General features: G+C 34.2%; 4 protein-coding genes across 4 annotated transcripts; all 4 read right to left on the minus strand.

Annotated features, from left to right (window-relative positions):
• Positions 1-215: 215 nt before the first annotated feature.
• LOC105949497 (uncharacterized) lies at positions 216-6,831 on the minus strand. The gene is made up of 10 exons (XM_088820356.1): positions 6,709-6,831; positions 6,522-6,614; positions 3,910-4,081; positions 3,755-3,808; positions 3,210-3,648; positions 2,402-3,129; positions 839-2,053; positions 646-717; positions 353-564; positions 216-242 (listed from the first exon to the last, which is right to left on the minus strand). Exons 1-10 carry the CDS (start codon positions 6,829-6,831, stop codon positions 216-218), a joined length of 3,135 nt encoding a protein of 1,044 aa, XP_088676482.1.
• A 1,080-nt stretch (positions 6,832-7,911) lies between these two features.
• LOC105949498 (replication protein A 70 kDa DNA-binding subunit A-like) lies at positions 7,912-10,713 on the minus strand. Its single transcript, XM_088820357.1, has 12 exons — positions 10,687-10,713; positions 10,343-10,610; positions 10,165-10,255; positions 9,941-10,065; positions 9,762-9,840; positions 9,538-9,670; positions 9,261-9,418; positions 9,054-9,135; positions 8,762-8,944; positions 8,609-8,677; positions 8,397-8,511; positions 7,912-7,916 (listed from the first exon to the last, which is right to left on the minus strand). The coding sequence occupies exons 1-12, from the start codon at positions 10,711-10,713 to the stop codon at positions 7,912-7,914; spliced, it is 1,335 nt and encodes a 444-aa protein (XP_088676483.1).
• A 2,998-nt stretch (positions 10,714-13,711) lies between these two features.
• Positions 13,712-14,656, minus strand: LOC148769794 (uncharacterized). Its single transcript, XM_088820430.1, has one exon. The coding sequence runs from the start codon at positions 14,586-14,588 to the stop codon at positions 13,914-13,916; it is 675 nt and encodes a 224-aa protein (XP_088676556.1). The 5' UTR covers positions 14,589-14,656; the 3' UTR covers positions 13,712-13,913.
• On the minus strand, positions 14,594-27,277 carry LOC148769795 (uncharacterized). Its single transcript, XM_088820358.1, has 13 exons — positions 27,155-27,277; positions 26,987-27,059; positions 26,613-26,681; positions 26,349-26,436; positions 26,078-26,223; positions 25,923-25,976; positions 25,379-25,817; positions 24,571-25,298; positions 23,625-24,249; positions 23,034-23,539; positions 22,741-22,912; positions 14,685-15,372; positions 14,594-14,641 (listed from the first exon to the last, which is right to left on the minus strand). Exons 1-13 carry the CDS (start codon positions 27,275-27,277, stop codon positions 14,594-14,596), a joined length of 3,759 nt encoding a protein of 1,252 aa, XP_088676484.1.
• Positions 27,278-27,442: the final 165 nt, after the last annotated feature.

Raw genomic sequence — 27,442 nt, forward strand, 5'->3', positions numbered from 1 at the left:
AGGAGTTTATCGTAGCATGTACTATGTCCTGCCTTGATGCTTTGAGCACAACTGGTAAAATCTGCCTAAAATCACCTCCAAGAACAACCACCTTACCACCAAAGGGTTTGTCAGCCTGTAATATTGACTTCATTGTCTTGTCAAGGGCTTCAAAACAGTATCTATGCATCATTGGAGCCTCGTCCCATATAATAAGCTTTGCCCTTATGAGCAACTCAGTCTGTGAACTTTGTTGCGATATGCTGCAGGTGGAACTCTCATGTACATTTATGGGTAGTCCGAATCGAGAATGAGCTGTTCTTCCACCGGGGAGTAATAACGATGCTATACCACTCGATGCAACGTTAATTACAATCTCTCCCTTCGAACGAACTGCAGCCGAAAGAGTTTTCCATAGAAACGTCTTTCCCGTTCCACCATGGCCATATACAAAGAACATTCCACCACTGTCATTGGTTACAGCATCCATGACTACATCATAAACCTTTCTTTGCTCATCTGTAATGGAAGCAAGACACTGTTGAATTTCTCTACCCATTTCAAACCGGTCGTAATCCAGTTCATCTAACACCAATATGTTTTATGTGTCCTCATATGAGTATTCGATTGGAACTGGCATAGGCGCGTAATTTTGCAGGCTTTTACCATTGCTTTGCAATATTTTTTCTATTTCGGTGAGAGTATAGTTCTTCAAGCTTTCATCCGATATATGTAAATCTTCAACAATAAAAAAATGGATAAATTATGTGCATCTAGTTGAAATCGTACAGAGACAATATTAAAAGAATGATTAATACGTAAAATCTAATTGAATACAATGCCATACAAATTGCCATACCTGGATTTTTATGAAGACGTTGTTGTTTAAAAGCAATACCCTCAGCCAAATCCAACCAACAACTTTGCCAAACATGTTCGGGCCGACTTAAGCTATTGGAAAGCAGCATAACCGCAAATAACCTTCTTATATAATCCCCCGATGCCCAAGTATTCACTTTTTTTATTGCATCTATGTATTCTTTGTCGTCATCTAGCAAACCCAACACATATGCATCCCTGAATGTAGGGTAGACGATGTCAAAAACTTTTTTGATGTCCTCGTAGCACGTGCATCCCCTTTGAATGTTAAGTAGCAACCTAAGGTAATAGTCTTCCCCCTTTCCAGGGGGAACATTCGCAATCCTACCGATAGAAAATCCTTTTTTCCTTGGCGCCCAAGTTCGAGAATCCTCTTTATACACAAATTGTTGTGGAAAATCTTCGTACCTCAAGTCCCTTGCATGTGGATAGTTCTTGTTGGCCTCAAACCACGCCAGGAACATAGTTTGCTTGGCAGATGGCCTATCCAACACACTTTGTAACCACTGGTTTTCATTGAAGACAAGTGGCTGATGACCGGGGAGATGAAAGCTTAGCCTAATTACGGACGGGTCTCTGTAATGAATATCAAAGTTAAACAACCTCCACATTGCCTCACACGCCGAAAGATATCTGCAGCCGTAGTACATCTTTATCTCATCACGAATCTCAGCACCGCCATCTGTATTGCGTGTCTCATAAAATGTCGTTGTGACTCGGTCATGCCCCTTGTTTACGTATTTGAACAGGTATTTAATTGACTTGTTTTGGTTGCATAGCTCGATATTAATGTGAGCTCGGTATTTACTCAACAATATACAATTGTAGGGGACCACAAACCCATTATCAAGAGTAGTCTTCTTCTTCGTAACTGTTCTGCCATCTTCCCTTCTCCTATACACTGTAAACCCATCTGCATCTGATTCAGTGCGCTGCACAAACGGCTTTGGAAATCGCTTCGTGCAAACTCTATCTTTCATACATGGAGATTTCAAATTCGCCTGACCGCACGGTCCATGTATCATATACTTCTCCACCAACTGGTACATCTTTCTGTCGTTTTCTTCGTTAGGAATTTCAGCACATATGATCCTGTCAATTTCTTCTGGATTCTTGGGCTTGTCGTCATTATGCAACCACAATAAAATATGTGCATGCGGTAGACCTCGTTTCTGAAATTCAATTGTGCATACATCTGCATAAAAAATGTAAACATACGGTATTAAAAATTATGAATTAATTTAGTTAATGAAGCAAAAAGTAGTTAAAATCGCACATGACTAAATTATCTAATTTATATAAACGTATTAAATGTTTAATTATAAATGGATATTTAAATACTCACATGCTCTAATACGTCCGAATATACGGCCCTTCTTGATTTCCGTCATCATACTATCGAGCTTCATTTTGAACACACGACACAGAATGTCTGGCCGATCCTCCGGCCTGAGATTTGTATCTTTTAACACCCTTTGTATTTCTGCCCATTGGGGATTGCATGTGATAGTGATGAAGAGGGTTGGAAATCCAATCTAGTTACATATTTGAAGAGCATCAACGAAGTTGTTAAACATATACATTGGACCTGCGGTGAACGACCCTGGAATTATAATGTGTTGTCCAACCGATTTACCCTCAGTGTCTCCTTTAAAAATCTTTTCTTCGATACCCTTGTACATGTCAACCCTAAGTTGATCCTGATTGAACCTTATGAAATTCAACCTCTGTGACTCAACCATCGAAAATCCATCAACACAGAACTGCTGAAATAACTTCTTGGAATGCAAAAGTAACGAATGTTCTCCATGCCGTTTCTGAATTAGGTATGCAAAGAATTCTCGCATGCTTACCTTCCTTCGTTTTCTATTATCAGCAAATGAAGATTCTCTCAAACTGATATCGTCTCGATAACCATCTTCACCGTAAGGAAATAAAAGAGGATATTGTAGAGGCAAGTAAAGAGGATGGAGCTCACTGATTCGTTGAAGCTTATTTGAGCGCGTCTCAACTACAATATCCCTAACACCCTCTTCTGTGTCAAAGTCACCAACGATCAAGCCTGCTATTTCACTTGCGTTAGGAAGATTGTACGTCCTGCCATCAGTACTGCGACTCTTTACCAATCTGGGTTTTACTCCTTGATGGCCATCATTGGAAAAACGATCTCGAACAGCACGGTAATGTTGTGCAAGTACATTGTTACCGTCAATAATATCTTTCAACGATGCAACGATGGCTGGGTTAAGATTGTTAGAATGATTTCCGGACCTGTCAAATAAAAAATAATGTAATTATAATTTGTAAGCTCTATATTCCTTATGACAGGAATATAATTCCGAAAATTTTACCTGACGTCATCAATTCGATTCTGAATCACATTTTCTGTGTCGAAAATGTAAAGTTGGGCAAACTTAGGCCTAGTGCCTTCTTCCGGCAATAAACTGCCCAGTAAATGGTAATTTTGTCCGTGTAACAGAAATGTGTATGGACCAGATCCGTTATTAATAGATGTCTGCACTTTTCCACCAAGCGACGTGAAAGAAAACATCATATTATACGATCGTACGTTCTCTTGGAAATGTTTGCTCCTCCGATCAGTGCCAAACACTAAATTGTTAAGTGTATGAGGTGCATCTCTTATTTTTGGGAGCTGGACATTCCCGGACATACAACATAAGCCAAATTTGGGCCTGGATGTTTGTCTATGCTTGTCAATTCTTTCACCGTACCACATCATTGAACCACAAAAAGGACATTCATACGTCTGGTTTCCAAGATCTTCATAATCTATCCAAAATTAATTAAATAATATTATTCATTTAAAAAAAATGTAATGAATTTATATAATAAGTAATGTTAAGATTAAAAGTTGTTAGATTAAAATGATATTTACCAGTATCATCAACTACATCGTCACTATTCTCATCGTTGGAAACATATTCAGAATCTACATTTATGAACAAAAAATTATCATTACAGTAGAAAAATATACTGACAAATAACGCATAACAATGAGATACGTTATGAGATGATGACAAAGATAATCACCTCCGCTGTCGGAAGAAATGTCTCTTAACGTCTGTAAATCCTCATCTACCAACATAGCGGGTACTGATGTCATATCCAACATACGTGTTACAGAGTCAATTGTTTTATGACTCCTAGCCATCTTCTTTCCATTCCGCACGGTACAACTAACATAATAGTAAACATTCAGCTTCTATCGAAATGAAAGAAAAAACTGGAATATTGTCTACATGTATTGCACACTTAATCATTTAATAAGACATAAAATTAGTCCTAGAAAATAAGATCGCACCTTTTATTTGATTCATAATAAGATTTTGTAACTTGTAAATGATCTTGACACGATGTAGATACACCATTGCGACAGTACTCAACGTCATTTGTTGTAATAACAACATAACTTCTTTATTATAAAATTCATTTATTTATAATTATTTAGCAATAATTGTACAAAGATAACAGTATTAACGCCTAACATAGCATCGACACCACAATTACTCGTCATTTAATTAATGCCACTTGTTTTTTATTGCTAAAAAAAATACTTGATATAATACCTTTCTTTTTCTTAGTCAATTTTTCTGTATATGTTGGAAATGATTTTTTTCGTACACTATTGACAACATTTGTGGAAGGATATTGGGAGAACAAAATTTAGTTAGTTATGACCTATACGAAATAATGACGGTAAAAAAATACTATAAGATCGAGCAGTTTGTGATATTCGTATTTAAAGTTAAATTAAATACTAACCAATTGAACGATTAGTTGAGTATAACTCGATTGAGTTTGATCCATGTTCACTCGATTTGAAGGATCACCTAGCAATTTTGTTTGTTTAGGAATAATACCTTTAGCCTTTTCTTTTGCAACATGTTCCAAAGATGAGTGCGGACTTCCATATACTGTGGTATACACATTAAAACCGTAGATATTAATAATATGTGGAAATATATATATATATATATATATATATATATATATATATATATATATATATATATATATATATATATATATATATATATATATATCGTATATATACACATATATGAATATATGTATTAAATGCATTATATAAACTTAAGTATAATTAGATATTTATACTTGTAGTTCAAAAATATTTTACTTCTTATAATATGAAGAAGATGTAAATATTCATTAAGACCATTCAATAAAATTTCATACATGCGTACCATATAATATATATTAATAAAGACGTAATTAACCCTTACATAGTTGAATAGCTAACCATTGGATATGTCGGTTAGTACGCCGTTATCACGCATTCGATCAAGATTAATTCCCTTGAAGGCGTCACCAAGCAATTTCTTTTGTCCAATAATGCTTCATTTACCTCGTTTGCTTCCAACTTGTTCAATCATTATTTCTTTGATTACTTGGTAGAGCTCACATTAAATTAAATTACAAATATGTGTCTTTAATTACATATATATATACTTTGAAATTTTCATATATTAGTTCTCTACTCACTTTATTTGTCACGAATCATGTAACCCATGTGCATTCTTAATCATATATATATATATATATATATATATATATATATATATATATATATATATAGACTCTCTCTCTTTTAAATTCTCTCTTGTATTATTATCGTGTGGAATAAAAGTTGGTTTGAAGTTCTTGGTGTTCTTTAAGGTACTCTTGCTTTCTTCTTCAGTCTTTTATTTTTTTTCAATGATCGCCGCCTCAATGGTCGGCTAAGTTTCCTGTATTAAATCATGGCTTGACTCAACGTTACTTTACTATCATGTGCATTTGTGAAATGTAAAGATTTATTTTACTTAAGATATCAAAGGTAGAGTTTGGTTTAACCAGAAGGTATGAGGTTTCCAGTGATATTCATAACTTAACCATGTGGGCTTGCCTTGTTGCCGTTTTGCCGATTCTAGGCGCAGGCGTTTTGGGCGTTAAGCTTTTTTCAGGTTAACCTGTGGACTATGGATGTCCTCAGTAATATCCTCTGTGTTTCTAAAAGATCCAACATGATACTCTTGATATGTTAAGTACGATCTTGTTTTTATATATATATATATATATATATATATATATATATATATATTGTATACAGATTATATTCTTTCCTAAATCATAGTAAATGGGATATAATTAATTAATAGTTCTTAAATTAGAATAAATTATCGTTAATAAATATTCATATTCCATGTAATGAACATTAGTGAATGATATATGTTATTTGTATATGGTATACTTATGTAAGTATCCATATAATACGAATATTTAAATTGGACATAAATTCTTAAAGCTAGGAATGTTGCATAATTACATGAATTGAATACATATAAAAAGATACTAAAGTGGGTTAAATAAGGAAATTTATGTATGTATCATTGATTAATCAATTTAATTAGTAAAAATATTTGTACGGAATATTTTTGAATAAGTAATTAATTTATTGATAATACGATTTAAATATAAAACATAATAATCTAATCGACATTCGCAACAATAATTACATTTCTTGTAGTGTCAAACGCAAATGAATATGTATTGCCAATAACAATGTTGTTGGAAGAACAAAACGATTTCCAGCCAATAGTGAGGTAGACATTAGGTTTTTTACGTCTTCTTGTTGTACGTACTCTAATATTCCTCGTTGTACCACCGAGAAACTCAACATCGATGTAGTTTTTGCCAATCAACCCATGATTCTTAGCAAAAGATTTGCGTATATACTATAACGTATGCAAATGAAAAACATTAGAATAAATATAATGATAAGTTTATGATAACATTCAATGAAAATTTCACATTAAGAAATGATATTACCTTCTTGTGGAGATCTTTGAACGTAAACTTCCTCTCAAAGTAGATGAGTGAGGAATTAATGTTAGTTACATCGTCATCAAAAAGAAATTCATTTTCATTAGAAAATGGTTGATACATCGCCATGTTGAAAGACCAATCACATTGACCACACCTCCATACAGAGCCAGAGTGCCGACGTTCATTCGGCGGTATACACATATAATGTGTAAACACACATTCACACAACCCACAATTGAAAAAAGTTTTGTAATCTTCTGTTTCAACTACACCACATATAAAACATGGCCCCGTGCGCAGTTCGACTTTGATAGATTCTCTGCATGAAATACACATACATGGATCCAAATTGCGATCAAAATGGTTGTTGCAAAGTACGCATAATGTTAGTTGAACTTCCATTTTCACCTCGGACGAATTTGGATTCGGGATTGAAAGATTAAAAAATGGGGGAGGGAAGGGGGTAATAAAATCCGTACAGTATTGTGCGTAAATAAATGTGGGGTGAAAGAACGATTAAAAAATATAAAATCAATAATTCTTGAGTGAAAATATTTACGTACAATAATTTGAAGAATGTGGCTTGATTATTGAAAATAACATTGGGTTAGGTAGATTATATAGTTTGGAATATACGCATAATTTGGAAAGTAGATTAAAAATTAAAAATTCAAATTTTAAAATGAGCTTTAATCTAGGAATAAATGATATATGGTGATATTTTAAAAATATAATTGATTTAAGTTAACATTGCATAAATTAATACTCTTTCTATAATCAAAATATTTCAAAATATATGAGTATTTAAAATAAAGTTAGAAAATACACACACTATATTCATATCAATATTTAATTATTATAGTCCACGGATTTCATAATTAATGTCAAAGTTAATAGAAAAATGACTAAAAATCTTATATAGATGATTAATATATTTGCCTTAAATAATGTATATTTTATTGAAAATATCGGATCCTATTACCATAAACACAACTCGAGATTAAAAAACATAAATATTAATAGGTTTTAGTAGAATGTAAAATATTTAATTCCCATATTGAAAGAGGCATTTACGTGTGAATAAGTTGGTTACTAAACATGTTATAATAATTTATTATTGTTAATTTAATACATGTAATTATAAAAAGTATTTTAACCGGTATTAATTTATCAATTTTATTTGAAAATATATTAACACATGGGTGATTAATCTGATTCATACGTAAATGTTTCATAAAATATATTACGTAGATCGTAGAATATAATATAGATTAGTATATTTATAAATACAAATATTTACGTAAAAATAACAATGTTATCTATATGGGTACTCTCTTTCGTATGTCAATGTATAATCTTTGTAACGCAATTAATGTTCAAATATATAAACAATTTTATTAATATGCATAATTCATTTTGGCATAAATGAATAAATACGTTTGCCGCATTAAAAAACATAAGTAACTTTATTGAAATAAGCTTCATGCAAAAGTATTAAGGACATTGTCTCAAAATAGAAAAACATATTGTGTCTCTAAATACGAAATACCAAAGAAAATCGAAATGAATAACAAAAAATGACGAATAAATTTAAATAATACATTACTCTATTTTCTCTTGTTTGATCTTTTTCAATAATTTGGTGGATGATTGCTGGACGGTAGGATCATTGAGAATACTATCCAAAATACAATCGTTGGATCGCTTCATTGGAGTAATAGCGTTGACATCATCATCCACAATAACATTAGTTGTGATATCACCATCCACAGCGCCATCGTTAAAATTAGAACACGTTCCAGAGTCCTATAAATTAGCAAAGAATTACGTAAAATATTTGTGTATTTGTGAAACATCTCTTACGTGCAACATATGAACAATTAATCAAAAATAAATTGTCAACCTTTGATGAGAAGACACACCCATCGTTGTCATAATTGACACTCAGTGACGATGAACCATTATCATGTTTCTGCAATATTATAAAATACATACACATTCAAAACCACGTATTAAAATAAAAAGAAAGAATTATATTAAAGTTAATTATCAATACCGCATCCATTTCGTAATGCTTCAAAAATGAAGCAATGATAGCATCATCTGTGCAAACTTTTTGAACATTGTAGGTTTTATGATCTTCATTGGCAACATTATCACCCTTGATAGCAATTTTGAATAACATTCTTCGATCAATTAACCCCTCAAGTTCCATAGGATACTCCACAGGTTCTTCTCCCTTCATAGCATTAAAAATAAATAAATGATAAAAATACAAAATTAATTGATTACTCTAAAAAAATGTATATTTTAGATTAAAAAAAAGGATGAGTGGTTGATCAATGTACCCTGTTTTGGACTGTTTGAATTAATGCTTCTACAGGAATATCTAGCATCCTTTCAGCTTCTTTCCCAATACAATCATCGAAGCTGAATTTGTATCGTCCATGACAATGACTTCAACTTTATAACTAAAGAGAATAACAAAATGTGAATGAAAAGTATTTGTAGAATAGTAATATAATTAACCCAAAGAAAAAAAATATAGTACATACGTTGGCTTAGCAGTAGGCCAATGAGCTATGCAAACGTGACAATACCACATTTTTGAATCCTGTCTAGCAGATCTATTACACTTAATGCAACCATTGTACCACCACTTTGATGTTTTCACAAGACCCTTAATAGTGGCCAATACAACATATTTGCCAGGCTAAAATGTGAAAATAAACATCAGTTAAGTATAGTTATAATCAATTCTGATAAATGATTCCTATTAGTATTTTACTGAAAATGTACGAATAAATAATGTAGCAAATACATCGTTATTACCTCATTTGTGTCACTTAGTTCGCCCAAATTTTTTCTGACAGTCTTACGTATGAAATCATCTTCCATCGAGTAAGAAGACTGCGACGATTCTTGACTTATCACTTGCCCACTATTTGGTTTAATCCGAATGAGACTAAAATGAAAAGTTACATGCAAATAAATCGTAATTAAACAAATAAATTTTAAAAAAACGTAATTAATGCATTTAAATATAAAATTGTAACCTCGATTTGAACTCATTAATTGCAGGTATATCCTCATTTATAAGCACGCGTGATGAATGCCAATGGTTAGATACCTGAACTTCACATACGAAAACATAACAATAATAGTGAAATGTAATAAATGTCCCTAACATTCATTATACCAAATGCATAAAAGAAATTATTGAACAAACTAATACCATTCTTTATCTCAGTCGTTGCAAATTGTATTACAACAATATACGGCCCTACACCAATATCTTGAATTCGTTGAAGTATGTATTCAGCAATCTTTCCCCACAACAAACAGTTGACCTTCGAACCACTTGCATAACAAATAAAATGATAATTGATATGTAAAACACATGAAAATATAAATGATTTAAAATCCAAAAAAATAAATTTTAGTGATTTTTTAAAATACTCAATATCTTCAAGTTCAAATGGAATGTTTTGTTTTGTTCCACCCGATAGGTGATTCAATGAACCTATCGACAAAAGCGAACCAATAACATCTGCAATTAATATTAAACAATTGTAAGAATACATCCAGTAAATAAATGCTAAATATTAAGAAAAACATCAACGGAAAAATTTAATACCTATCGTATACTCATTGTTGTTTGACGCTTGTTGTATATCTGCGTAAGGTGTGAACTTAAATGAATACATTGGAATGGACGGAACGTCAACTTCTCTCACAGTAGATGTATATTCAAAAGTGACTCTATAGTCATTCAAGGCATGCTTGTAGGTCTTGACACTAGAAAAAGCAGATAGGTTTGACATTACATAACATCTGTTCACTTTGATCTTAGGCTCATATCTGTATAACAGTGTATACTTAATGGAAGCTTGCACTGTATCACCCTGCGTAATGAAAAAACAAATGTGAAAAATATATTTTCCTAACAATCATATTTGACGTATTAAAATAAAATATCACCTGTTCATCAATGAATATCATCTTCATGTCTTGAAGATCTTTCTTAAAATAATTTGGTTGTTTCCAAATGTGCAAAACACGGATTTTGAGATTCCATGACTTTTTTTCACCTCCCAAGTTTCTAATAAGATCTACTTGCCTTGACATGTGTTTAATACACGTAATCAAAAATTTGTTAGTGAATTAAATCAAACAATAAAAGATGAATATATGATAACAACTCTTGAATTATATATATTCCAAAATATGAATAACGTATAATATATAATTTACATTAATTCATATGCTCGGGTATCGTGAAAGAAAAAAATTAAAAAAAAAGGTAAAAGATTATTCTAAAATAATATTATACTCACGATTCACAAAAAGAGAACGATGGTTGGCTGATGAAGTATCGAGAGAACAATATTATCCTGCAGTTTAGAATAACAATGAAATGAACCGTGTATATATAATATGATGATATTTAATAATTCCTAAATCATAGTAAATGAAATACAATCATGGAAGTAAAATTATAATTCCTAAATTTTAGTTCCATAATTATAGTAAATAAAATACAATTATATTTAATAGTACCGAAATTAGAGTAAATTATAGTTAATAAATATTCATATTCCATGTAATTAACTAAAATTAAGCAATATCCTATAAATAAAATGCATAAATTACGATTAGGAATATATTTAAATGCCTAATCTATATTAAATATAGATCAACTACATAAATATAAAAGATTACATCTTCATAAAAAAAGCATGTTTCTATTGTTACGGATATATATATATATATATATATATATATATATATATATATATATATATATATATATATATTGTGTATACGGATTCTATTATTTCGTAAATCATAATAATAAATGGAATATAATTAATTAATAGTTCTATAGTTAGAGTAAATTATAGTTAATAACTATTCATATTACATGTAATGAACTATCCATAAGCAATTTCCTATAAATAAGCTGCATAATTTTCGATTAGGAACATATTTATATGCCTAATTTATATTAATTATAGATAACCTACATAAATATAAAAGATTAAATCGATATTAATTAGTATAAAGGAAATAAAATCTATATTGTTTGAATATATCCATAAAAATTAAATATATTATACACGGATTCTATTGTTAAAATAAGTATACATATTTTATTGATTTTATATATCTATATCTATATCTATATCTATATATATATATATATATATATATATAACATATATATATTTTTGTAATATATATATATATATATATATATATATATATATATATATATATATATATATATATATATATATATATATATATAACGGATTAGGGGAAAAACAATATAAATTTCAAACATGTTAATTACACACTATTATAAATAATGGTTATGCTTTTTGAACATTTAAAATTGCTTATAAAAATAACGGAATTTATTGTTTAAATATGTATATTGATTCTATTGATTTAACGGATTATTTTATTTAAAAATATGTGATATATATTGTGACTATTTTTGTAATATATTATAATTGTTTTATCGTTTCTACATATTTATTTAATTATCTTATGGGTTTTCGTTTTCGTGTGGATGCGCACAATTATGTTAATGGTATACAATGCTCTTTCAACATGATAAATAAAACACTAAAAAAATGGAAATTATTTATAAATCGATGCAACTCATATTATTGATAATAAAACTTTAAGGAGGGCGAAGACATATCATATCGTTGGAAAGGCTGGGCCGTGCCACACCTCAAGTACATCATCCCATTGGTTAAAAAAAAGAATACGTGTTGCCGCAAACCATGTTATGTGCGTAACAAAACTCTATCCAACCCTTAGTCAACAACATATACATTTTTCCATGTTTTTGGCGCGAAGATACCGCAACTTGAAAATGATTTCCCTCCTCGTATCGAATATTGATAGTAGACAATCCGGTCAACCGAGAAGCCTCAACAAAAGCATTCTTTAAAGGCTACATATAAAATTGATTGAAGAAATCAGATACAAAATAAAACAATAATTCATTGTTACACTAAAAAAGAGACTATGATGAATATACCATTGCATGTAGGTGATACCAATGCAGTTCTTTTTCAAGAATTCTCTCCATATCTCCGAAACAGAAAAAAAAAAGTATGTGGAAAAGTTGAAGAGTGTACATCATGTTGAATGTTAATTTATAGTAGAGTTAGGGAATATAAAAAAGGTAACAAAAAAAGTTATTAATATAAATTGATGTAATTACCTATTTTATGTAGACTACTTTAAAAATAAACATGTAGGAGAAATAAAATTTAAAAATCATTATTGTGAAATTAATTCATTAATAATATGGGTGACTATGGTAAGTTGGGTTATTTTGAAATTAATAATAATATGTGATATATGTGGTGGAACATAATTGCGTTTCAGTCCCACGATTTTTTTAATGAAAATATTATAATAAAAAAAAAACTCATTAACCAATAAAAAGACACTATTTTGCCACGTAGGATAGATGAAATTTTAAAATTGGGTTTTATTGGCAATTAATATAATATTGTGCATAAAATTTAACTAACCCAAATTAAGTGGAAAGTCCATTTATATATTTACGTTTTTTAATATGAAGCATTGGATTAAAAAAGAAAATCAATAACCAATAAAAAGACACCATTTTGACATGTAGGAGAGATAAAAAATTAAAAACCAATAATGTGAAATTAATTCATTAGTAGTATAGGTGAATATGGTAAGTGGGGTTATTTTGAAATTTATAAAATATTGTGGACTCAATCTCCTCAATTAGATGACTTTGATTTTGTATCTTAGTTTTATATATAACTAGTATTCACCCGTGCGATGCACGGGGCGACATATTTCTAACTGAAAATACATGTCTCAAAAACAAATTTACGCATATATCAATTATCACGGTCACCGAATTTAAGTACATAAGGTAATCGACCAACAATAATAAAAATATGTTATAAGTGTCATGTTCTTCATAGTTATGATATCAGAATACTATTAAATAGTAATATATCGTCAAAAATAAATCTTAAAAGATAATAAGAATTGCACCGAGCATCCTAGGGAAATGACTGAAAATAACATCGCACCGGGGAAATATATAGATAAGAAACACCTGCAAAAGAATAAGTTCTTTAAAAATAAAATAAAAAACATGTTACGTGAATAAATGATAAATATGAAAATATTTTCTACCTTCAAATTCGATGAAATACTTCCTTGTACACGACATTTCTAGTAACATTGGTGAGTTCACCCGAATCCGACTTGATGAATATCTTAATGCCACCTCTGCTCTTAACTCTGGACACTACAACATATAGTTGACCATGGCTGAAGACAGGCCTAGGAAGATACAAACCAACATGCGAAAGAGTTTGGCCTTGGCTTTTATTTATCGTCATTGCAAAAGAAACAATCAACGGAAATTGTCTTCTCTGAAATTTAATTGGCAGTCCGGAGTTAGATGGTATTAAAGTCATCCGAGGAATGAACACCATGTCACCGATATTTTTTCCGGAAAGAATTTTGCAACTCAGAACGTGAATGCCAGTTCTAATAATTTGAAGTCTGGTACCATTGCACAATCCTCTAGCTTGATCGATGTTTCTTATTAGCATAACGGGTGCACCAACCTTGATCCTCAACGCATGAGAAGGAACTCCGGAGCATCTTATTGTGTTGAGGAATTCAGTCGAATAAATTTCTGCATTATCCTTCGTTGTGTGCTCGTCCCTCCACATACTATCTGAGCTCAGGTACACCTTCTCTTCTCCTGGAAGGATAGACATTAAGTGATCGTTCACAGACTCGACGCATTCATTAGTTGGTGCAAGAATTGCCCTCCCTTGAAAATAATCTCGATCGTACATGTTACTCAACAAATCCGGGTAAACGAATTCGAGTAAGTCTCTGAATGGATCTTCTGAATCACCAATCAACATGTCTGTTGGAATCTCTATCGAAACTTCACCATCATTGTCTTCCCCAACATCCCCATTACCAACATTCAGTATCGAGTCTCCAAATTCTTTTATCTCATCCACATTAGATGGAGAAGAGCATGACTGCAGTCTCATGTTCTTAGTCAACTTCATGACACGACAGAAATTCCACAGCGGAGAGGAGTTTATCGTAGCATGTACTATGTCCTGCCTTGATGCTTTGAGCACAACTGGTAAAATTTGCCTAAAATCACCTCCAAGAACAACCACCTTACCACCAAAGGGTTTATCAACCTGTAATATTGACTTCATTGTCTTGTCAAGGGCTTCAAAACAGTATCTATGCATCATAGGAGCCTTGTCCCATATAATAAGCTTTGCCCTTATGAGCAACTCTGCCTGTGGACTTTGTTGCGATATGCTGCAGGTGGAACTCTCATGTACATTTATGGGTAGTCCGAATCGAGAATGAGATGTTCTTCCACCGGGGAGCAATAACGATGCTATATTACTCGATGCAACGTTAATTACAATCTCTCCCTTCGAACGAACTGCAGCCGAAAGAGTTTTCCATAGAAACGTCTTTCCCGTTCCACCATGGCCAAATAGAAAGAACATTCCACCACTGTCATTGGTTACTGCATCCATGACTACATCATAAACCTTTCTTTGCTCATCTGTAATGGAAGCAAGACACTGTTGAAGTTCTCTACTGTTAAGTGTATATTTATACACTTAATTCTATCTTTTAATTGGAGCTTTTGATGTGTTTTTACGATAATTGGTGCTTAATTTGGTTATTATTTGTATTTTAGGTGCAAATTGAAGAATTGGCAACTTTTGGGGTGAAAACTGCAATTTCGGAGAAAAAGTGGGCCAAAAGTGAAAAAAGCAGAATTCTGGAGAATTAAAAGACCGCACGGCCGTGCGGATTTTAGTTCAAAATCTCACACGGCCGTCCGGATGGTCGTAGGGGCGCAGTGAAGGAATTTTAATTACACAAGGAAACCCGCCCTATTATATTTTTGCACCCTATTTAAAGGCCACAAGCACACAATTAGATGAATCTTTTTATCTTTATCTTTTTCTTTAGTTTTTATTTTTCATCTTTTCTACACGCAATCGAGGAGCAAGAGAACGAAGACGAAGACTTGACGAATCTTCATCCTAGTTTCCCTTTTTCCTTTTCTTTTCTGATTTTTATGAATTTCCGTATTTTTATTATGCTTTTCGTTACGAACATGAGTAGCTAAGTTTTTATTCTAGGATTTTATTGGAACCCTATGTGGTGATTCGAACCTCTTATTCGACTTTTATGCAAGTTTAATTTTTTGATTATTTCTTCTATCTTGATCTTATTTAGTGCATGAGCGTAGCTAACTTATGTTGCTATTTGTTATTGTTAGAATTGATTGACAGATCGTTTTAATAATTAGAACAGGGATAGAAGAGCCTTCGAGTAGTTTTTCACCGAATGCGTGTGTTGATTGCATGTATTATCGTAGACATACAGATAATACCTTAGGTAGCCGTTTGCAAGACTTGTTATTTAATGCTTTATTTATATTAGGTTTGCATAGACATATAGTGAATCTTTTATGAATAATAGGTTTATAGCGCAGCGACAGCTGGTTATGAATAATTTCGTGTCTTGGGTTAATAATCGGGAATCGTAACTTGCATAATAGGAGATTAGTTGGGTGAAGAATTATCGCATAGGGGGAAGATAAAATCCTAGATCCGTTTATTATTGACTTTTTCTCGTGATTACTTGTTTTCTTAATTATTTTAATTTTATTAGTTAATTAATTTGACAACCTTGCGTAGGCTGGATAAAAATCACAATTGTTAGGATTTGGTACTTAGGATCAAATAATTTGCGTATTCCCTGTGGGATCGACATCCGACTCTCACGAGTCTACTTTAGTACTTGTTTGCGATACGTACACTTGCGTGTTGGTATTTAGCACCCAACAAGTTTTTGGCGCCGTTGCCGGGGAATACGGCTAAATTATTTATTTATCCTAATATTAAATTTGAGCAATTTTTCTTACTTCAGCCATTGTATTTATTTTATTTAATTATTTTATTTTTATTTTTTTAGGTACTTTTTATGCGAAGAGGACACGATACGAGCTTGTTACCTCTCGATCCCGAAATTGAGCGAACGTTTAGGCAAGCCAGGAGAAATCAAAGGTTAGCTCAAAACGCTCCCGCAACAATGGAAGAAGAGATTAACCGTGGGGAAGGTGACCAAAGGCGCCCACCGAATGCGGCAGGAGAAATCGTCAACGAGCAAAACCAACGCCAGCTAATTAATCCACCACCTCGCCAACGAGCACTGCATGAGTACACCGTCCCGACACTCAATGGGTTCCAATCAAGCATCCAGCAGCCCCCCATTGAAGCCAACAATTTCGAGATTCGAGCGGGACTCCTCACGATGCTCCAAAACAATGGTCTGTTCAGCGGATTGGCTCATGAAGATCCACATCTTCACTTGGTCAACTTTCTCGAAACGTGTGACTCGCACAAGATGAACGGAGTAACACCCGAAGCACTGCAACTCCGCCTGTTCAAGCACTCCCTTCAAGGAGCAGCCCGAGAATGGTTGCAAACTCGCGCACCGCACTCCATCTCGTCTTGGGCCCAGCTAGCGCAACTCTTTATGAACACATACAACTCCCCAACAAAAACTGAGAGAATCCGGCGAGAAATTCAAAACTTCATACAAGAAGCCGGTGAAGCACTATTCGAGACGTGGGAGCGGTTCAAACAGCTAGTAAGGAGGTGCCCGAATCACGGACTTCAAGAGTGGCGCCAACTGCAAATATTTTACGATGGGCTACAAGACAACTCGAGAACCGTGCTCGACTCCGCAGCTGGAGGAATGTTCATGAGTTTGACTTACGATGAAGCATACGAGCTTTTGGAGCGAATCGCTAGAAATAAATACATGCGAGCATCGGACCGGTCGAATAGCGGAGCAGTCAAGACGGGCGGAATTTTGGAGTTAGATGGAGTCACCGCAATCACGGCCCAATTGGAGAAGCTATCGAAGCAAGTAGCGGCTCTGCAAACTCAGCAAGTCCATGCAGTCCAAGTTCCCGACCAGCGCGTAGAAGAAACGGAGTCTCTGAATTATGTGCATGACACCAACCGACAACAGAGGAACCCGTACTCCAACACGTACAACCCCGGATGGAAGGATCACCCTAACTTTGGGTGGGGAGGAAATCAGCAAGGACCAAGGCAAGCACCACCTCAAGGTCAACCGCCTAATTATTCACGACCAGCGCCCGGATTCCAAAATCCGCCTCAAGCTCAACCTCAAGGCGGAGATCTCGCAAACATCTTGGCGCAGTTTATGACAACCACCCAAGCCTCCATCCGCAATTTAGAAACACAGATGGGTCAACTTGCAACCCAACTAACAACAAGGCCATCGGGAGCACTGCCATCAAACACGGAAGACCCTCGGAAGAACAACGTCGAGCAGTGCAACGCCGTGAGTTTAAGGAACGGGAGACAATTGGAGGAGGCCCCACGAAAGGAGAAGCAAAACACGGTGATCGAGAAGCCGAATGTGATTGAGGAAAAAGAAGCAACTCGCAATGAACCACCATCACCCACAGTGAACTCGCGAGTCCCTCAAGTCCCATACCCCCAAAAGCTTAAAAAGAAGAAGCTAGATGCCGAGCACCAAGGATTCTTGGACAAGCTGAAGGAAATCCACATCAACATTCCATTTATCGAAGCCATTCAAAAGATGCCAAAGTGGGTGAAATTCCTCAAGGAGCTCGTGACAAAGAGGAATAAATTGCAAGGGAACGAGATCATCCAACTCACGGAGCAATGCAGTGAAATTCTTGTACGGCCCCTTCCACAAAAACTCGGCGATCCAGGTAAGTTCACTATCCCTTGCACTATTGGAGGTAGAAATTTTAGGTCACTCATTGATTTAGGTGCTAGCATTAATCTTATGCCTTATTCCATTTACAAAAATCTTGGGTTAGGTGAGATTGAACCAACGGCTATAACCCTTCAATTAGCCGATAGGTCTTTAGTTTACCCAAAAGGTATTTTAGAGAACGTGCTAGTGAAAGTGAATAAATTTATTTTCCCTGTGGATTTCGTTATACTTGATATAGATGAAGATAGGGAGATACCTCTTATTCTAGGAAGGCCATTTTTAGCCACGTCAAAAACTCTAATTGATTGTGCTAGTGGTGATCTTTCAATGACGGTGCATGATCAAACGGTCAAATTTAACGTTTTTAGCGCTAATAAAAATCCATGTGATGATAATGATTGTTATGCTATAGATCTTGTGGATTTTACAAATCATGACGATTTTGACGCTTTGATCTTAGACCATGGGAAAGGATCTTTGAGTGCAGGAGATGGTGGCGGAAAAGATAGTCGGACGAAGCAAGTTTTTTGTGCGAGCTCGATTTCAACTCCGCCGAGAGACAGTCAAAAGAGTTGGGGTGCTAACGGTGATGAACGTGCAAGGAGGATGTGGCCACCTAAAAATTCAAACGAGCATTATCATGGAGGGGAATGCAATCGCCAAGTGACTTCGGTCACGTTAGCTTGAACAAAGAAGCAGACAAAGTCCGGCTGAAGACTGTAAACTTAGCGCTTCTCGGGAGGCAACCCGAGCTTTCTTTTTTTATTTTATGTTATTTTAAATTTTTAGTTTGGCTTTGATTTTATTTTATTTTTCAAAAAAAAAAAAAAAAAAAAAAAAAAAGTTTTGGGGGCACTAATAGGAAGTTTTTATTTTGCAGGGACCTAATTGCAATTATTCACACGGCCGTGCAAGAAAAGGGCAGGAATCTCACACGGCCGTGTGAGATTTCGGGGAAGCTACTGCCCAAAATTGGAAAATGGCACGGCCGTGCGGATTTTACACCTAAATTTCGCACGGCCGTGCGAAATTTGAAGAGGCTACTGCCCTATTATGAGAAATGGCACGGCCGTGCGGATTTTTCACCTAAATTTCGCACGGCCGTGCGAATCAAAAAAAAAAAAATTTTCCATAATTCCCAAATCCCCTCTCTCCCCCAATTCGAACCCTCGCCTTCCTTTTTCGAAATTTTCCCTTTTCTTTGACAAATTTAACCGAAAATTTACCAACTACACACATATACTACGTAATCAAGGTGGTTTGTTGTTGATTTGCGCAGGGAGATTCAAGAACGGTGCAATTTTCTCGAAAAAAAAAACCCATTCCACCAAGAACGCCCACAAGGTGTTCGACGATTTGCCCGCACCGATTCTTGAGCCGGTACCCGAGCTATTGGAGGATAACGAGGAGGATGATGCTCATGCACATGGTGGAGTTGGTGAGCAACCCAACGATGATCCCGACGATTAAACAGGTGTTTTCTATCCTTAAACTCCGGGCGAATCACATTGAGGGCAATGTGAATTTTAAGTTTGGGGGTGGTTGATTACTTGCTTTCATTTATGTGCGCTTTATCTGTGTTTTTTTTATTTATTTTGCATGCTTTAGTTTTTGTTTTAATTGCCGTTTTATTATTTTCGTTTTTAAAAAAAAAAAAAAAAAAAAAAAAAAAAAAAAATTCGATGCATCGATGAACTATGATGATGGTAGATGGTCAATGTTTGATGATGAGACTACTTGTTTTATGTTGATAAGGAGTATGTATTTGTTTAGCTTTCGATTCAACGGAACGTAGAAGTGAATTATTGCTAGGAATCACACCTTGTGCTTTGCTTTGGTTGAATGTTTTGCATTTTAAATTTGGAATTTATTTGTGCTCAATCATGCTTTGTTCGGTTTTAAATCTCACCTTAGGACATTTACGATACGAAGTGTTGGTAGTAAGTAATTTGGGATATGATTTGGGCCTTCTTTGAACCGTTTGAGCCTTTCAAGCCTACCATTTTTGTCAAATTATCCTTAGAACCTTGATTTGAGCCTCGGAGAAAAGGTGTTCTTTCTTTTAGCCAATATGTAGAAGTAGAAAAAGTGGAGATTTTTGAATAATTATCCCTTGGAGGTCGATCGAAAATTCTTATAAAATCTTTCTTCTTCTTCGAAAAAAAAAAAAAAAAAAAAGAAAAAAAAACTATGGATATATATATGTGCATCTTTATATATATATCTAAATTCTTCGATTCAAAAAAAAAAAAAAAAAAAAAAAAAAAAAAAAAAAAAAGAGAAAAAGAAGAAGAAGAACAGATTAGAAGGGAGAAATAAGGACTAGTGTTGAAGTGTGTTGAAAACTCGATCCATTGACTCAAAAGCAAAAGTGTTGACGTGTGAATTTTGGAGAACCGAGTTTATTTAAGTCCCTAGAGGTGAATTCATTGTTTCAACGCCTATCTTTCAATTTTTGGCGTAATCACCTCAATTCAAGAAAATTAGCCACACATTCCCATATTACCTACCTCGGACCAAAGAGCCTAACAATTGAAAGCCACAAAGCCCCAATGATCCCAATAGCTCATTGTTCAATATTAGTTGAGTAAAATAATTTGGTGAGTATTTGGAGTCAAATATATGCATGTAAGTATAAATTCTTTCTATCTTCAACTTGCAAATATTGGATACTTGAAGCAATTGTATGACTTGTGGTTTTTGGTAATAGTGAGTGACTACGTGCCGTTGAATGTTAAGCTTGCGAATACCTATGAATTGTCATCATAATTGCAAGTTCTGAAAACGCGAAGTTGACCCATCGATCTATGTAATGAGATGTATGGTTTTGTTTTGTGCTATTAATTTGATTTTACTTGAGGACAAGCAAAAGTTCAAGTTTGGGGGTGTGTTAAGTGTATATTTATACACTTAATTCTATCTTTTAATTGGAGCTTTTGATGTGTTTTTACGATAATTGGTGCTTAATTTGGTTATTATTTGTATTTTAGGTGCAAATTGAAGAATTGGCAACTTTTGGGGTGAAAACTGCAATTTCGGAGAAAAAGTGGGCCAAAAGTGAAAAAAGCAGAATTCTGGAGAATTAAAAGACCGCACGGCCGTGCGGATTTTAGTTCAAAATCTCACACGGCCGTCCGGATGGTCGTAGGGGCGCAGTGAAGGAATTTTAATTACACAAGGAAACCCGCCCTATTATATTTTTGCACCCTATTTAAAGGCCACAAGCACACAATTAGATGAATCTTTTTATCTTTATCTTTTTCTTTAGTTTTTATTTTTCATCTTTTCTACACGCAATCGAGGAGCAAGAGAACGAAGACGAAGACTTGACGAATCTTCATCCTAGTTTCCCTTTTTCCTTTTCTTTTCTGATTTTTATGAATTTCCGTATTTTTATTATGCTTTTCGTTACGAACATGAGTAGCTAAGTTTTTATTCTAGGATTTTATTGGAACCCTATGTGGTGATTCGAACCTCTTATTCGACTTTTATGCAAGTTTAATTTTTTGATTATTTCTTCTATCTTGATCTTATTTAGTGCATGAGCGTAGCTAACTTATGTTGCTATTTGTTATTGTTAGAATTGATTGACAGATCGTTTTAATAATTAGAACAGGGATAGAAGAACCTTCGAGTAGTTTTTCACCGAATGCGTGTGTTGATTGCATGTATTATCGTAGACATACAGATAATACCTTAGGTAGCCGTTTGCAAGACTTGTTATTTAATGCTTTATTTATATTAGGTTTGCATAGACATATAGTGAATCTTTTATGAATAATAGGTTTATAGCGCAGCGACAGCTGGTTATGAATAATTTCGTGTCTTGGGTTAATAATCGGGAATCGTAACTTGCATAATAGGAGATTAGTTGGGTGAAGAATTATCGCATAGGGGGAAGATAAAATCCTAGATCCGTTTATTATTGACTTTTTCTCGTGATTACTTGTTTTCTTAATTATTTTAATTTTATTAGTTAATTAATTTGACAACCTTGCGTAGGCTGGATAAAAATCACAATTGTTAGGATTTGGTACTTAGGATCAAATAATTTGCGTATTCCCTGTGGGATCGACATCCGACTCTCACGAGTCTACTTTACTACTTGTTTGCGATACGTACACTTGCGTGTTGGTATTTAGCACCCAACATCTACCCATTTCAAACCGATCGTAATTCAATTCATCTAACACCAATATGTTTTCTGTCTCCTCAGATGAGTATTCCATTGGAACTGGCATAGGCGCGTAATTTTGCAGGCTTTTACCATTGCTTTGCAATATTTTTTCTATTTCGGTGAGAGTATAGTTCTTCAAGCTTTCATCCGATATATGTAAATCTTCAACAATAAAAAAATGGATAAATTATGTGCATCTAGTTGAAATCGTACAAAGACAATATTAAAAGAATGATTAATACGTAAAATCTAATTGAATGCAATGCCATAAAAATTGCCATACCTGGATTTTTATGAAGACGTTGTTGTTTGTAAGCAATACCCTCAGCCAAATCCAACCAACAACTTTGCCAAACATGTTCGGGCCGACTTAAGCTATTGGAAAGCAGCATAACCGCAAATAACCTTCTTATATAATCCCCCGATGCCCAAGTATTCACTTCTTTTATTGCATCTATGTATTCTTTGTCGTCATCTAGCAAACCCAACACATAACATGCATCCCTGAACGTAGGGTAGACGATGTTAAAAACTTTTCTAATGTCCTCGTAGCACGTGCATCCCCTTTGAATGTTAAGTAGCAACCTAAGGTAATAGTCTTCCCCCTTTCCAGGGGGAACATTCGCAATCCTACCGATAGAAAATCCTTTTTTCCTTGGCGCCCAAGTTCGAGAATCCTCTTTATACACAAATTGTTGTGGAAAATCTCCGTACCTCAAGTCCCTTGCATGTGGATATTTCTTGTTGGCCTCAAACCACGCCAGGAACATAGTTTGCTTGGCAGATGGCCTATCCAACACAGTTTGTAACAACTGGTTTTCATTGAAGACAATTGGCTGATGATCGGGGAGATGAGCTTAGCCTAATTACGGACGGGTCTCTGTAATGAATATCAAAGTTAAACAACCTCCACATTGCCTCGCAGGCCGAAAGATATCTGCAGTCGTAGTACATCTTTATCTCATCACGAATCTCAGCACCGCCATCTGTATTGCGTGTCTCATAAAATGCCGCTATGACTCGATCATGCCCCTTGTTTACGTATTTGAACAGGTATTTAATTGACTTGTTTTGGTTGCATAGCTCGATATTAATGTGAGCTCGGTACTTACTCAACAATATACGATTGTAGGGGACCACAAACCCATTATCAAGAGTAGTCTTCTTCTTCGTAACTGTTCTGCCATCTTCCCTTCTCCTATACACTGTAAATCCATCTGCATCTGATTCAGTGCGCTGCACAAACGGCTTTGGAAATCGCTTCGTGCAAGCTCTATCTTTCATACATGGAGATTTCAAATTCGCCTGTCCGCACGCTCCATGTATCATATACTTCTCCACCAACTGGTACATCTTTCTGTCGTTCTCTTCGTCAGGAATTTCAGCACATATGATCCTGTCAATTTCTTCTGGATTCTTTGGCTTGTCGTCATTATGCAACCACAATAAAATATGTGCATGCGGTAGACCTCGTTTCTGAAATTCAATTGTGCAGACATCTGCATAAAAAATGTAAACATACGGTATTAAAAAATATGAATTAATTTAGTTAATGAAGCAAAAAGTAGTTAAACTCGCAAATGACTAAATTATCTAATTAATATAAACGTATTGAATGTTTAATTATAAATGGATATCTAATTAAATACTCACATGCTCTAATACGTCCGAATATACGGCCCATCTTGATTTCCGTCATCATACTATCGAGCTTCATTTTGAACACACGACACAGAATGTCTGGCCGATCCTTCCGGTCTGAGATTTGTATCTTTTAACACCCTTTGTATTTCTGGCCATTGGAAATCCAATCCAGTTACATATTTGAAGAGCATCAACGAAGTTGTTAAACATATACCTTGGACCTGCGGTGAACGACCCTGGAATTATAATGCGTTGTCCAACAGATTTACCCTCAGTGTCTCCTTTAAAAATCTTTTCTTCGATACCCTTGTACATGTCAACCCTAAGTTGATCTTGATTGAACCTTATGAAATTCAACCTCTGTGACTCAACCATCGAAAATCCATCAACACAAAACTGCTGAAATAACTTCTTGGAATGCAAAAGTAACGAATGTTCTCCATGCCGTTTCTGAATTAGGTATGCAAAGAATTCTCGCATGCTTACCTTCCTTCGTTTTCTATTATCAGCAAGTGAAGATTCTCTCAAACTGATATCGTCTCGATAACCATCTTCACCGTAAGGAAATAAAAGAGGATACTGTAGAGGCAAGTAAAGAGGATGGAGCTCACTGATTCGTTGAAGCTTATTTGAGCGCGTCTCAACTACAATATCCCTAACACCCTCTTGTGTGTCAAAGTCACCAACGATCAAGCCTGCTATTTCACTTGCGTTAGGAAGATTGTACGTCCTGCCATCAGTACTGCGACTCTTTACCAATCTGAGTTTTACTCCTTGATGGCCATCATTGGAAAAACGATCTCGAACAGCGCGGTAATGTTGTGCAAGTACATTGTTATCGTCAATCATATCTTTCAACGATGCAACGATGGCTGGGTCAAGATTGTTAGATTGATTTCCGGACCTGTGAAATAAAAAATAATGTAATTATAATTTGTAAGCTCTATATTCCGTATAACATGAATATAATTCCGTAAAATTTACCTGACGGCATCAATTCGATTCTGAATCTCATTTTCTGTGTCGAAAATGTAAAGTTGGGCAAACTTAGGCCTAGTGCCTTCTTCCGGCAATAAACTGCCCAGTAGATGATAATTCTGTCCGTGTAACAGAAATGTGTATGGACCAGATCCGTTATTAATAGATGTCTGCACTTTTCCACCAAGCGAAGTGAAAGAAAACATCATATTATACGATCGTACGTTCTCTTGGAAATGTTTGCTCCTCCGATCAGTGCCAAACACTAAACTGTTAAGTGTAGGAGGTGCATCTCTTATTTTTGGGAGCTGGACTTTCCCGGACATACAACATAAGCCAAATTTTGGCCTGGATGTTTGTCTATGCTTGTCAATTCTTTCACCGTACCACATCATTGAACCACAAAAAGGACATTCATACGTCTGGTCTCCAAGATCTTCATAATCTATCCAAAATTAACTAAATAATATTACTCATCTAAAAAAATGTAATGAATTTATATAATTAGTAATGTTAAGATTAAAAGTTGTTAGATTAAAATGATATTTACCAGTATCGTCAACTGCATCGTCACTATTCTCATCGTTGGAAACATATTCAGAATCTACATTTATGAACAAAAAATTATCATTACAGTAGAAAAATATACTGACAAATAACGCATAGCAATGAGATACGTAATGAAATGTTGACAAAGATAATTACCTCCGCTGTCGGAAGAATTGTCTCTTAACGTCTGTAAATCCTCATCTACCAACATAGCGGGTACTGATGTCATATCCAACATACGTGTTACAGAGTCAATTGTTTTATGACTCCTAGCCATCTTCTTTCCATTCCGCACGGTACAACTAACATAATAGTAAACATTCAGCTTGTAAAAAAATGAAAGAAAAAACTGTAATATTGTCTACATGTATTGCACACTTAATCATTTAATAAAACATAAAATTAGTCCTAGAAAATAAGATCGCACCTTTTATTTGATTCGTAATAAGATTTTGTAACTTGTAAATGCTCTTCACACGATGTAGATACACCATTGCAACAGTACTCAACGTCATCTGTTTTAATAACAACATAAATTCTTTATTATAAAATTCATTTATTTATAATTATTTAGCAATAATTGTACAAAGATAACAGTATTAACGTCTAACATAACATCGACACCACAATTACTCCCCATTTAATTAATGCCACTTGTTTTTTATTGCTAAAAAAATACTTGATATAATACCTTCCTTTTTCTTAGTCAATTTTTCTGTATATGTTGGAAATGATTTTTTTCGTACACTATTGACAGCATCTGTGGAATCATATTGGGAGAAAATATTTATCATTGCTTAGTCGATTTAATTAGTAAAAATATTTGCACGGAATATTTTTGAATAATTAATCAATTTATTGATAATACGATTTAAATATAAAACATAATAACCTAATCGACATTCGCAACAATAATTACATTTCTTGTAGTGTCAAACGCAAACGAATATGTATTGCCAATAACCATGTTGTTGGAAGAACAAAACGATTTCCAACCAATAGTGAGGTAGACATTAGGTTTTTTACGTCTTCTTGTTGTACGTACTCTAATATTCATCGTTGTACCACCGAGAAACTCAACATCGATGTAGTTTTTGCCAATCAACCCATGATTCTTAGCAAAAGAATTGCGTATATACTATAACGTATGCAAATGAAAAAAGATTAGAATAAATGTAATGATAAGTTTATGATAACATCCAATGAAAATTTCACATTAAGAACTGATATTACCTTCTTGTGGAGATCTTTGAATGTAAACTTCTTCCCAAAGTAGATGAGTGAGGCATTAATGTTATTTAAATCGTCATCAAAAATAAATTCATTTTCGTTAGAAAATGGTTGATACATCGCCATGTTGAAAGACCAATCGCATTGACCACACCTCCATACAGAGCCAGAGTGCCGACGTTCATTCGGCGGTATACACATATAATGTGTAAACACGCATTCACACAACCCACAATTGAAAAAGGTTTTGTAATCTTCTGTTTCAACTACACCACATATAACACATGGCCC

The sequence above is a fragment of the Erythranthe guttata genome, chromosome 7 (assembly GCF_056151865.1).
Source record: "Erythranthe guttata isolate IM_541 chromosome 7, IM_541, whole genome shotgun sequence".
Classification (NCBI taxonomy): Eukaryota; Viridiplantae; Streptophyta; class Magnoliopsida; order Lamiales; family Phrymaceae; genus Erythranthe; species Erythranthe guttata.

Bases quoted from the DNA above. Each gene is read 5' to 3' on its own strand.
- LOC105949498 (XM_088820357.1), bottom strand. From the start codon at position 10,713: ATGAAGATGATATTCATTGATGAACAG. The intron at 10,066-10,164 runs GTATTTTAAAAA...TTGTTATGCAAG, and splicing joins TTTGAACTTGAAGATATTGA to TGGTTCGAAGGTCAACTGTT. The intron at 8,678-8,761 runs GTATTGATAATT...ATAATATTGCAG, and splicing joins AGCATTACGAAATGGATGCG to AAACATGATAATGGTTCATC.
- LOC148769795 (XM_088820358.1), bottom strand. From the start codon at position 27,277: ATGGCGATGTATCAACCATTTTCTAACGAAAATGAATTTATTTTTGAT. The intron at 26,224-26,348 runs GTGCGATCTTAT...CTATTATGTTAG, and splicing joins TATTACGAATCAAATAAAAG to TTGTACCGTGCGGAATGGAA. The intron at 22,913-23,033 runs GTATGGCAATTT...TTATTGTTGAAG, and splicing joins ACGTCTTCATAAAAATCCAG to ATTTACATATATCGGATGAA.
- LOC105949497 (XM_088820356.1), bottom strand. From the start codon at position 6,831: ATGGCGATGTATCAACCATTTTCTAATGAAAATGAATTTCTTTTTGAT. The intron at 4,082-6,521 runs GTACGTACAACA...TCATTTCGATAG, and splicing joins GTACAACGAGGAATATTAGA to AAGCTGAATGTTTACTATTA. The intron at 3,649-3,754 runs GTAAATATCATT...AATTTTGGATAG, and splicing joins CGATGTAGTTGATGATACTG to ATTATGAAGATCTTGGAAAC.
- LOC148769794 (XM_088820430.1), bottom strand. From the start codon at position 14,588: ATGTACGATCGAGATTATTTTCAAGGGAGGGCAATTCTTGCACCAACT.